Source organism: Ranitomeya variabilis, chromosome 2 (assembly GCF_051348905.1).
Source record: "Ranitomeya variabilis isolate aRanVar5 chromosome 2, aRanVar5.hap1, whole genome shotgun sequence".
Classification (NCBI taxonomy): domain Eukaryota; kingdom Metazoa; phylum Chordata; class Amphibia; order Anura; family Dendrobatidae; genus Ranitomeya; species Ranitomeya variabilis.
Window position 1 is genome coordinate 266,068,567 of NC_135233.1, and position 12,437 is coordinate 266,081,003.

Below are 12,437 nucleotides of genomic sequence, written 5' to 3' on the forward strand. Positions count from 1 at the left end.
ATGTTTTCCTCCTCTCCTTCGAAGAACCACCATTTTCTGTGTTTTTACGTCAACATAGCCATAGGGTAAAATAAAAAAAATGCAATTATGTTATTATATTCTGGGTTTAATTTTACAGTTACAACGACCTGGTAACATGATTTTTTTTAGGTCTGTATGATTATTGTGATACTAAAATTCTAAATTTTTAGAGTTTTTGTATTATTTTAGAGACTTAAAAAATGTATGAAATTTGTTAAAAAAAACAACAAACAGTCTGGAGCTACATTAGGGCACTGCCATATTTGCTGCTGTAAGGGGGTTATTCCGCAAACCCACTCATTTTGCATTTGGAGTTAATCACAGTAGAATTAAAATGTTATCTGTCTTGTTACACTGGCAGAATCCTGTCTTAGAATGGTGAGATGACAGGCGCCAGTGAGCATGTGCAGTAGACAGCCGTCTACTGTGACCTGGAGATATTGGGACATTATTACAAAATGGGGTGCCAGGATTGGAAACATTATTACAGAATGGAGGCCAGGATGGGGACATAATAATAAGCTGAGGGATATTATTATGTGCGAAGGATCAGGACATTGGACAGTATTACATGATGGGAACTTGGATGGGGACATTATTACAGAATAGGGACAATGATGAGGGACATTACTGGATGAGGGTCATTGTTACAGGATGGGTGCAAGGACGGGGACATTACTACAGTATGTCTGACATGATTACTGGATGATGAACATCTTTACAAGGTGGGGTCATTAAGAAGGACATTATTACAGGATGGGGGACATCATTACAGGATAGGGGACACAATTATTGAATGGGAACCAGGATAGTAGACATTATTACAGGATATTAGATATCATTACAGAATGTAGCTTAGGACAGAGGACATTATTACACGATGGGGACATCATTACAGGATGTAGCTTAGGAGAGAGGACATTATTGCAGGATAGAGGACACAATTATTGAATGGGAACAAGGATAGTAGACATTCTTACAGGATGGGGGATATTATTACAGGATGAGGGCTAGGATAGAGGATATTATTACAAGATGGGGACATTATTACAGGATGGGGGATATTATTACAGGGTGGAAGGCAGGATGGTAGACATTACTAAAGGATGGTGGCCAGATAAGAGGACATTATTACAGGATGGGGGAGATTGCTACAAGATTGGAGACATTATTGTTGGATTCTAGCCATGACAGGGGACATTATTAGAATAGTAGAGTCCAAAATGGGGGACATTATTTCACAGTGGGGGCCAGGACAGATGACATTATTACAGGATGGGGAAGATTAATATAGGATGAGGGCTAGGATAGAGGATATTGTTACAGGATGGGGACTTTATTACAGGATGGGGGATATAATTACAGGGTAGAAGGCTGGATGGTAGGCATTACTAAAGGATGGTGGCCAGATCAGAGGACATTATTACAGGATGGAGGACATTATTACAGAATTGGGGAGATTATTACAGGATCAGGGCCAGGATACCGATATTGTTACAGGATGGGGACATTATTACAGGATGGGGGATATTACAGGGTGGAAGGCTGGATGGCAGGCATTACTAAAGGATGATGGCCAGATCAGAGTACATTATTGCAGGATGGAGGACATTATTACAAGATAGGAGACATTATCACTAGCTATTCTAGCCATGACAGTGGATATTATTAGAATAATAGAGTCCAATATGGGGGACATTATTTCAGGGTGAGGACCAGGACAGATGACATTATTACAGGATGGGAGCAAGGATGGGGGACAATATTACAGAATAGGTACCAGAAAGGGGCATGTTATTACAGGATGGGGAAAGGACAGACGACATTATTATATAATTGGGGCCAGGCTATGGAACATTATTACAAGATGCAGAATGTAATAGTCATAGGGGATTTTGTTCAGTCACCGCATGATGGTTAAATCTATATATATAAGAGGCATCGTGATTACTCACTAATCCAGCCCCCTGCACAGTAGCTCCGCCCCCCACATAACCACACATAATCCCGCCCCCCACATAACCACACATAATCCCGCCCCCCACCCAATTACCACACACAATCCCGCCCCCACATTACCACACACAATCCCACCCCCACATCACCACACACAATCCCGCCCCCACATAACCACACACAATCCTGCCCCCCACAAATCCCGCCCCCTGCACAGTAGCTCTGCCCCCACCACATCACCACACATAATCCTGCCCCCCACCCCATTACCACACAATCCTGCCCCCACCCCATTACCACACACAATCCCGCCCCCACCCCATTACCACACAAATCTGGCCCCTCACCACATCACCACACATAATCCCGCCCCCCCCACATCACCACACATAATCCCGCCCCCCCACCACATCACCACACATAATCCCACCCCTTCAACACATCACCACAAATAATCCCGCCCCCCAACACATCACCACACAATCCCACCCCCCAACACATCACCACACATAATCCCGCCCCCCAACACATCACCACACATAATCCCGCGCCCCCAACACATCATCACACATAATCCCACCCCCCACAATACCACACACAATCCCCCCCGCCCACCACATCACCACACATAATCCCGCCCCCCCACCACATCACTATAATCCCGCGCCCCCAACCCATCACCACACATAATCCCGCCCCCCCACATCACCACACAAAATCCCGCCCCCCCCACCACATTACTACACATAATCCCGCCTCCACATTACCACACATAATCCCACCCCCCACATCACCACACATAATCCCGCCCCCCGACCCATCACCGCACATAATCCCGCCCCCACATCACCGCACATAATCCCGCCCCCACATCACCACACATAATCCCGCCCCCAACACATCGCCACACTATTGTTATTAACTTCATTTTAAGGTAATTTACCACCTGTGTAAGCGCTATTGAATGTTGTCATTATTTACTTTAGTTTAAATCACCAGCAGCGTTAATTAGATAGCAATGAGCATGCCGAGCGTTAGCTGGCTGGAAACAGCTAGTTAAGACACTATGTTGTAATAAGATATATTTCTTGTGTGGAGGTATTTATCCCCTTTATGCAGTTTATTATTGGTATATTACTTTTGGGATAGCAGACTTGTTCAGTGACAATATTCTATTTGTTAATTGGTAACTGTATTACTACTATTTTGAAGTATTACATAGAAAATGATCTGATTGCACGAAGAGGATAGTATGAATGACATTTTTACAGGAAGGTGAAAAGTTGAGGGGCATTGTGATACTAAGGTGTGTAAGATCGTTGACAATATTAATGGAAGGGGCCTGGATGGGGACATTATTAAATGGAGGTGCCCAGGAAAAGGAACATTACAGAAAGGAGGCCATTATTAGAGGATATGGTTCATTACTGCAGGAAGGGGGCTAGGACAGGGACATTATTACATGATAGGGATGTCATCAACTCCAAGCCCCCATTACCCCGATTGCCAACACACCAGGGCATCAGGAAGAGCCCAGGAGAAGCGTCATAATTGGAGCATCTCTTGTGCTGCTCCACTTCTGGGGCGGCTGAAGGCTGCTATATTTAGGTTGGGAAGGGCCCAATAACCATGGACCGTCCCAGCCTGGTAATGTATCTCTATCTTTGCACATCTTTAACACATAAGAAAATCAGTCATTTCTATTCTGTATTCTATTCCAGTACGTGTCACAGGTATGGCACACATGTCATCCGTGTGCTGTACGTGTTTACATGGAACCATGGACATTTATTGACCCTTGCATCTCTATGTGTGAATATGCAGACATGTGCATGGCCCCATAGTTTATAATAGGTGTGGCTGTGTACATGTCTCCGGTATGTGTGAACACAGACGACTCATGTACCGGAGACACATATATGTGAAGGAGACCTAAGCTGTACACTGCATTAGTTGTACAGTAACTATTACCCACCATTTGTAAGCTTTCCTACATGAAGACAAAACTGCACAATCTCATCCCAATTTATGGCTCCTGAGGCCCACTCTCACGAGATGCCAGTGACGAGATGGTGGTGAGTGGTTTCTATAAATTAGGACACACTGATCTTCTGGTACCCGAACACTGCATAGACTCAAAAGCTACAATCACATTCTTTCAAAGGTGAAACGTTGTTTTATGTCATACTTTAAGTAAAACGCCAGCACATTAAAAATTAACATTTTATTAAATTAAAGACCATATAAAACAAAAGTAACAAAGGTGTCTCATAAGAACACAAACATTACTACAAATTACATCAGAAAACGAATGATCACATAGGAAGCAAGTCCTAACATTCAAGTATAACACAGCTATCAACAAGCAGGCGATCACGTGCCTAAAGGTCCTGCTTTCTACATCTGGCACATATTTTCACTCAGCTTTGTTTGTTTGTTTTTTGTAATGCCATGTACAGAATACAAACCCCCAGTAATAAATGATTGCCCCCTACTAAGGCTCTACAGCGAGTCCTGAGCATCCACTAGACGCGCACTACTGCAGACCCAAATCTCTAATCTGTACAGTGAAATACTAAGTGGCAGACAATGGCGGCTGATAGCCAGGGATCCTCTATACAATAGGTTGTGTTCCTACATCAGATTCAGAGTAGAAGAAAGATTTTGATTTCCTTTCTAGTTTTAGACAGAGCAGACACGTCGGTTCTCTCTTTTCAGGCTTCAGCTTGTTGTATAGTAAAATCCCACATCATTTTCTAGTTTCATGGTGTAAAAACAAGAGGTGGATTATCTGTGCTTTCACACATCAGTTTTTTGCCATCAGTCACAATCCGTCGAATGTTGAAAAAAAACGGATCCGTCGCAGATTGTGAAAAACTGATGCGACTGATCCATTTTTTCGCCGGATCCGACTAGCTGATCCAGCTAATTGGATCCTAAAAAAATCGGAGCATGCTCAGTTAAAAAAAACGGAATCCATCGCTGGCGCCATAAGCTTCCATTCTAGCAAACGACAGACGGTGATGGACACAAAAAACGTTATTATGTCCTTTTTCTCCGGCCGCCGGATAAACAATTTTCAAAGGATCCGGCAAACGACGGATGAAACGTGAGGCCATCTGTCGCAAAAACATGTCTATGAGAAAAAAAAACGGATCCGGCGGCAACATTCACTGGATCCGTTTTTTTCAAAATTCGCCGGATTGCGAATTGGCAAATGACTGATGTGTGAAAGCAGCCAAAGTAAAGAAATCTCACCGAATTTACAAATACTCCTAATATATTAATGTCTATGGAGCAGACAGATTCCCCCTTAAATTGTAATTTTCTCTATCATACGGGACACAATATTGTACATTTATGTAATTCAAAATAATTAGGGTACAAGCCCACGGGACCATTCTGCAGTGGGAAATCTGCTGCAAAATTTGCAGTGGTTAACACCCCTATGGATTTAGTAGATTTTCCACACATTTCACATTGCATTTGTCATGTTGCAGATTTGAAATTCACTGTATTGATCTTAGGCCTGATCACACGCTCAGAATTTGGTCAGTATTTTACCTCAGTATTTGTAAGCCAAAACTAGGAGTGGAACAATCAGAGGAAAAGTATAATAGAAACACATGCTTCGCTTATCCATTTTTTTCCGGCTCCTGATTTTGGCTTACAAATAATAATGTAAAATATTGACCGTGTAAATGTGGCCTTAGAATGGATATTTCCCCTTCATCACATTAGTGAGACTTAAGGGGACCTGTCACAATGAAAATCTACAGGCACCATGATATAAACCAGGGCGAGAGAAGCAGACTGATATATAGTTTTGTGAGAAAAGATTTGATATAAGCTGTGTTTTAATCATTTAAAGGGAACGTGCCACATGAAAAAATGCAATTAACCTGCAGAGATGGGGTTAATCTGCAACTTAATAGTGTTTTGAACCTGACCGGTATCCACACTTAGACCCCCACTGCCGGGAGTAAATTAACTTTATTCCTCCCGGCAGCATTCAGGTTTCAGTCACGCTCTGTGTACAGATAGCCCTGACTTACAGCAGAATCAGGAGTACAGTCGGCTGTCAGTCAGTGCTCAGAGTGCGCGGCTACAGCTGTCTATACACAGAGCGATGACTGAACCTGCACCCGTGCTGCCCCCGTGACTGAAACCCGCACGCTACTGGTAGGAATACAGTTTATTTTCTGGCAGGATCAAAACCCTATTAGCCTACAGATTAACCCCATATCTGCAAGTTAATAGTGTTTTTTTTTTTCACGTGACAGGTTCTCTGTTCTTCCTAGGATCTCTCACTGGACCGAAAATCCTATCAGTGACTGACAGCTTTCTTTGTATAAGTGTGCATGTAGAGGCAGCTGTCAGTCACTGATAGGACCACCCACTGGATTGAAAATTTCAGAAACAGCAGAAGTTCAACTGATTAAATCACAGGTTATACTAATACTTTATTCACTAAACTATATGTCAATCTACTACTTTCCCCCGCTCTATAACATGATGGCAGCACATTGGACTGCATTTTCATGGTGACAGGTCCCCTCCATAACATTACATAGCTGTCAGTTCTGCTGAGCGCTCCTGTGTTCTCTATTGAAAAGAGTGTGGAGAGTGACATGCCAGGCCTGGCATGCCAATGTGAGGAGACTTTCCTTATTTAAACTCTGTAAGAAAGTGGCAGCCTGACTCATCGGTCGGTGGCTTACGGGAGAACAGCAAGATGGACATGCCAGCTCATTATCTCCATACCCATTAGTCCGTCAGCTGAAGCCATCCAGAACGCCTAATGTGAAGAGGGGCCCGTAGTGAAATCTTATCTACTATAATAAGATTAGGACATACCTAAAAGCTAGGAAACCATCATAATCTCCACAGAAATAAAAAATATCAAAGGAACACAATCTAGACCCTCACAGCTTTCAGATACTGTCTTCTCCATTGCACCAATGCTGCCACGTGCCGTTTACCATTCTCTCACCACACGGTAATAGCGGGTGATATCCGGGCACTGTGTTGGCAATGGTACAAGCTGACAGAACATTACAGTAATAGGTAAATCTCAGGGGAAAGGTGACGACAGCTCCATCCACCCCACAAGACACTACTTCATGAATAGCGTGGGCCACGAAGAGTACTAACACTGTTCTGTATTACTGGCACAGCGCAGAAGTGAAGAGGAGACGTAGAAAAATGGCAGAATATGTGATTCATTGTACATTTCAGGAGACGATCTGAATCTAGTGGCTTATTTACATGCAGCAGAGCGGAGTCTGTCATCTGTTTTATTCACTTGGTTCAGACTTGTAATTCTATGGACAGCAATAAAACTGGTGAGGTGACCCACAACAAACCAAGCTCTGCTACACCATACCAGATGCACAGCTAAACCTATACGCTAGTCGCTGTTATATTCAGCTTAGTCAACCACTGACTGATTATAAATCAACATTTCATTGAAATCTCAAGTGTCAATTTATCATGTACCCAAATAATACCTTGTTACAGTGCAATCAACGCCACATTAAAGAAATGGCAATGAAAAGGACCGGCACATTCTAAGACCAATGTTATGAAAGGTTAAAAAATGCCACATGCCCTTTATATAATGTTTCTACAAGCTGCATTCGGCCTGGTGTGAATGAGAGTAATCCTGTCAGCCAGCCGGCCGCCATAGGACACGGTGTGCCGTCAGCAGGGATGCACTGCCATCTGCTGGACGACGGGAGGCATTACAAAATACTAACCAGACATGATTTCTGCAGAGACCAGCTGCCATTATTTATCTGGTCACCGTGGTTGTTCGATACTCAACAATATAAAGAATTGGACAATAATATTTATCAGTCAAATCACAGAAACAATTAAATACAAAATATTCTCAGCATTCTTCTAGACCCGGCTCCGGACCAGTCCATGGATTCTCCCTCTGAAACAGAAGTGAATGAACGTCTCCCCGGCAGTGGAGGTGTCTCCTCAGTGAGACCTATTCCCACCACAGATGCAGTAAACCTCTGTCGTTCCAGCAGGGCCTTTGTATAATAATACTTCTTGTAGGATGACTACGCAGGAGGAAGCTGCCTGTGTGATGGATCAGCACCCAATGACAGTAGTTCTTTGTCAGAACAGCCATTACTGGCTGAAATGTGAGCAGATCAAGGCCAAGGCGTCTCTGCGCTGCAGCCTCTGAAGAGCGTGCACCAAGTGTAGCAGCGTACACGGGAGGTCAGAGGACAGATGATCGTGCAGTGCCTTAAATCCTGCCATTCCGTCCACAAGATGTGGCTGAACCCCCAGAGCAATTCCAATGTCCCTGAAATCTTTCGCTCCAGGAGTCACAGTGTCCAGTTTTTGTGCAAGTAACAGAAGCAAAGACTCTGGAATTTGAGAGATGGAAAGACCTGGTAGAAAAGAAAATAACAATTTCTTGTTAGAGCCAGACAATAACGTGTCACCACTAAGTGATGGAACTACAGTTGTGATCATCACTTTATATACTGATCTAAAATGTTTGTGCCGATTCATTTCCTCCATAAGTTTCAGACTAAGTTCACACAGTCAGTATTTTACCTCAGTATTTGTAACCCAAAACCAGGAGTGGAACAATCAGAGGAAAAGTATAATAGAAACATATGCTCCACTTCTGTATTTATCACCCACTCCTGGTCCTGGCTTACACATACTGAGGTAAAATACTGACCAAATACTGAACGTCTGACCGTGGCCTTATTATTGCATTATATGAGCCCTGATTCATGAAGGTTATTTTGCATTCCAGAAGAATTTGCTCAAAAACAAGAGAACGTGCACTTAAATTAATAATAACGAAGTGACACAATGCAAGGCAACTGATCCAAGATACGACCACCAGAAAACACCAGGTGACAGCAGAGATTGGAAAGAAGTACACGTTTATAAAGGTTTCCACAAAAGGGCATGAAATAAACTGCATGGAGATTACTCTATATATATATACAGCTCTGGCAAAATGAAGAGACCACCACAAAATGTTCAGTCTGTCTGATTTTTCTCTTTATATTACTGTATATACCTATTATATATAGGTATATTTTTGAGTAAAATGTAAATTGTTCATTTATTCTATAAACTTCTGACAACATGTCTCCGAATTTCCAGTAACAAATTTTGCATTTATTTTTTGAAAATGAGAAATGGTCAAAATAACAAAAAAATGCATTGCTTGCAAATGCAAAAAAAGACAAGTTCATAATCATTTAGAAACAACAATACTAATGTTTTAACTCAGGAAGAGTTCAGAAATCAATATTTTGTGGAATAACCATGATTTTTAATCACAGCTTTCATGCCTCTTGGCATGCTTTCCACCAGTCTGTCACACTGCTCCTGGTGCAACAATGTAAGCAGTTCTTCTTTGCTTGAAGGCTTGTGACTATCCATCATCCTCTTGAGTACATTCCAGAGGTTTTCAATGGTGTTCAGGTCTGGAGATTGGGCTGCCCATGACAGCGATTTGATGTGGTGGTCCTTCATCCACACCTTGATTGACCTAGCTGTGTGGCATGGCGCATTGTCCTGCTGGAAAAAACAGTACTCAGAGTTGGGGAACTTTGCCTGAGCAGGAGGACTCAACTGTTTTTCCAGGATAACCTTGTATGCAGCTTGATTCATACACTACCGTTCAAAAGTTTAGGGTCACCCAGACAATTTTGTGTTTTCCATGAAAACTCATACTTTTATTAATCAAACGAGTTGCAAAATGAATTGAAAATCTAGTCCAGACATAGACAAGGTTCAAAAAAAGATTTTTATTTGAAATAATCATTTTCTCCTTCAAACTTTGCTTTTGTCAAAGAATGCTCCCTTTTCAGCAATTACAGCATTGCAGACCTTTGGCATTCTAGCAGTTAAAATTTGCTGAGGCAATCTGGAGAAATTTCACCCCATGCTTCCAGAAGCCCCTCCCACTAATTGGTTTGGCTTGATGGGCACTAATTATATGGTCAAGCTGCTCCCACAACAGTTCAATGGGGCTGAGATCTGGTGACTGCGCTGGCCACTCCATTACAGATAGAATACCAGCTGCCTGCTTCTTCCCTAAATAGTTCTTGCATAATTTGGAGGTGTGCTTTGGGTCATTGTCCTGTTGTAGGATGAAATTGGCTCCAGTCTAACGCTGTCCACAGGGTATGGCATGGCGTTGCAAGATGGAGTCATAGCCTTCCTTATACAAAATCCAATTTACCTTGTACAAATCTCCCACTTTACCAGCACCAAAGAAACCCCAGACCATCACATTACCTCCACCATGCTTGACAGATGGCTTCAGGCCCTCTTCCAGCATCTTTTCAGTTGTCCTGCGTCTTACAAATGTTCTTCTGTGTGATCCAAACACCTCAAACTTAGAATTGTCCAGGGGTGTAACTACAACAGGTGCAGAGGTTGCAATCGCACATGGGCCCTGGAGCCTAGGGGGCCCTAAAAGTCCCTTTGGCCTACAGAAAAAGACTATTGTTATTAAAGATTTTAAATATTTGGGGGAGCCGTTGGGAGTTTTCGCATCGGGACCCATGAGTTTCAAGTTATGCCACTGGATTCGTCTGTCCAAAACACTTTTTTTTTCCGATCTTCCTCTGTCCAATGTCTGTGTTCTTTTGCCCATATTAATCATTTCTTTTTATTAGCCAGTCTCGGATATGGCTTCTTCTTTGCCACTCTGCCCTGAAGGCCAGCATCACAGAGTCGCCTCTTCACTGTAGACGCTGACACTGGCGTTTTGGGTGTACTATTTAATGAAGCTGCCAGTTGAGGACCTGTGAGGCGTCGATTTCTCAAACTACAGACTCTTATGTACTTGACTTGTTGCTCAGTTGTGCAGCGGGGCCTCCCACTTCTTTCTACTCTGATTAGAGCCTGTTTGTGCTCTCCTCTGAAGGGAGTACTACACACCGTTGTAGGAAATCTTCAGTTTCTTGGCAATTTCTCGTATGGAATGGCATTCATTTCTAAGAACAAGAAAAGACTGTCGAGTTTCACATGAAAGTTCTTTTTTTCTGGCCATTTTGAGAGTTTAATGGAACCAACAAATGTAATGCTCCAGATTATCAACTAGCTCAAAGGAAGGTCAGGTTTATAGGTTCTCTAATCAGCCAATGTTTTCAGCTGTGCTAACATACTTGCACAAGGGTATTCTAACCATCCATTAGCCTTCTTACACAGTTGGCAAACACAAAGTACCATAAGAACACTGGAGTGATGGTTGTTGGAAATGGGCCTCTATAGACCTATGAAGATATTGCATTACAAACCAGACATTTGCAGTTAGAACAGTCATTTACCACATTAACAATGTATAGAGTGTATTTCTGAATAATTTCATGTCAGCTTAATTGGAAAAAAACTGTGCTTATCTTTCAAAAATAAGGAAATTTCTAAGTGATCCTAAACTTTTGAATGGTACTGTACGTCCTTCACAAAGATTAATCTGCCCAATTTCAGCCTTGCTGAAGCATCCCCAGATCATCACCGATCCTCCATCAAATTTCACAGTGGGTGCAAGACACTGTGGCTTGTACGCCTCTCCAGGTCTCTGTCTAACCATTAGATGACCAGGTGCAGCGTAAAGTTGAAAATTAGACTCATCAGAAAAGATTTCCTTACTCCAGTCCTCTATGGTCCAATCCTTATGGTCTTTGGCAAACTTCAGCCTGGCCTCCTTTGCTTCTCATTGATGAAATGGTTTTTCTAGCTTTACATGATTTGAGTCCTGCCTCTAGGAGCCTGTTACGAACTGTTCTTGCCGTGCCCTTCACCCCAGATGCCATTTGCCATTCCTTTTGTAGGTCACTTGATGTCATCCTGCGGTAGCTGAGTGACATTGGAATAAGATGACAGTCATCCCGGTCAGTGGAGAGTCTTTTTCGCCCTCTGCAGGTCTGTAGCTTCGTTGTCCCCAATGACTGCTGCTTGACCTTGTTGTAATAGACTGCCGTCTTAGACATTTTAAGGATGGAGGCAGCATGATGCTCACGGTGTCCCTCTGCTAGTAAAGCCAGAATTGAGCCCTTCTTTTCCTAACTCAAGACTTTTCTTTTCAACTACTTTGGCATGGTTAAAAGTTATTTTTTCCTTCCTATTACTTTTGGGATATTACTTGCACTTGTTTTGCCATCCAGCTTGTCCTACTGCAAGAGAATTGTGAACACCACAGCAGGGTTTTTTATACTTCCTTTGTTAAATAAGATTTGGTTCAGGTGATCACCTAATCAGAAGCACATCAAGTAGAGTGAGGTGTACTCTGGTTGGAATTCAACTGACACTGGAATGGAATGGCTGTCAGACATGTAGAGAAGCTGATTTTTATAAAACTGTGCAGTGGTCTCTTATTTTTTGTCAACAATATATGTTGATTATGTTTATACATCATTATGCAAGGAGTTTATATGTTCTCCCCGTGTTTGTGTGGGTTT

At 42.6% G+C, this 12,437-nt stretch overlaps 1 protein-coding gene across 3 annotated transcripts in view; it reads right to left on the reverse strand.

Moving 5' to 3' along the window:
- Positions 1 to 4,191: 4,191 nt before the first annotated feature.
- The window catches only part of EDA2R (ectodysplasin A2 receptor), a 42,475-nt gene continuing 34,229 nt past the window's right edge, over positions 4,192 to 12,437 (reverse strand). For all 3 annotated transcript variants that reach the window (XM_077284918.1, XM_077284916.1, XM_077284917.1), the window contains exon 10: positions 4,192 to 8,390. In XM_077284918.1, coding sequence (XP_077141033.1) covers positions 8,122 to 8,390 — 269 coding nt within the window. In that variant the 3' untranslated portion in view covers positions 4,192 to 8,121. The remainder of the gene's footprint in view (positions 8,391 to 12,437) is intronic.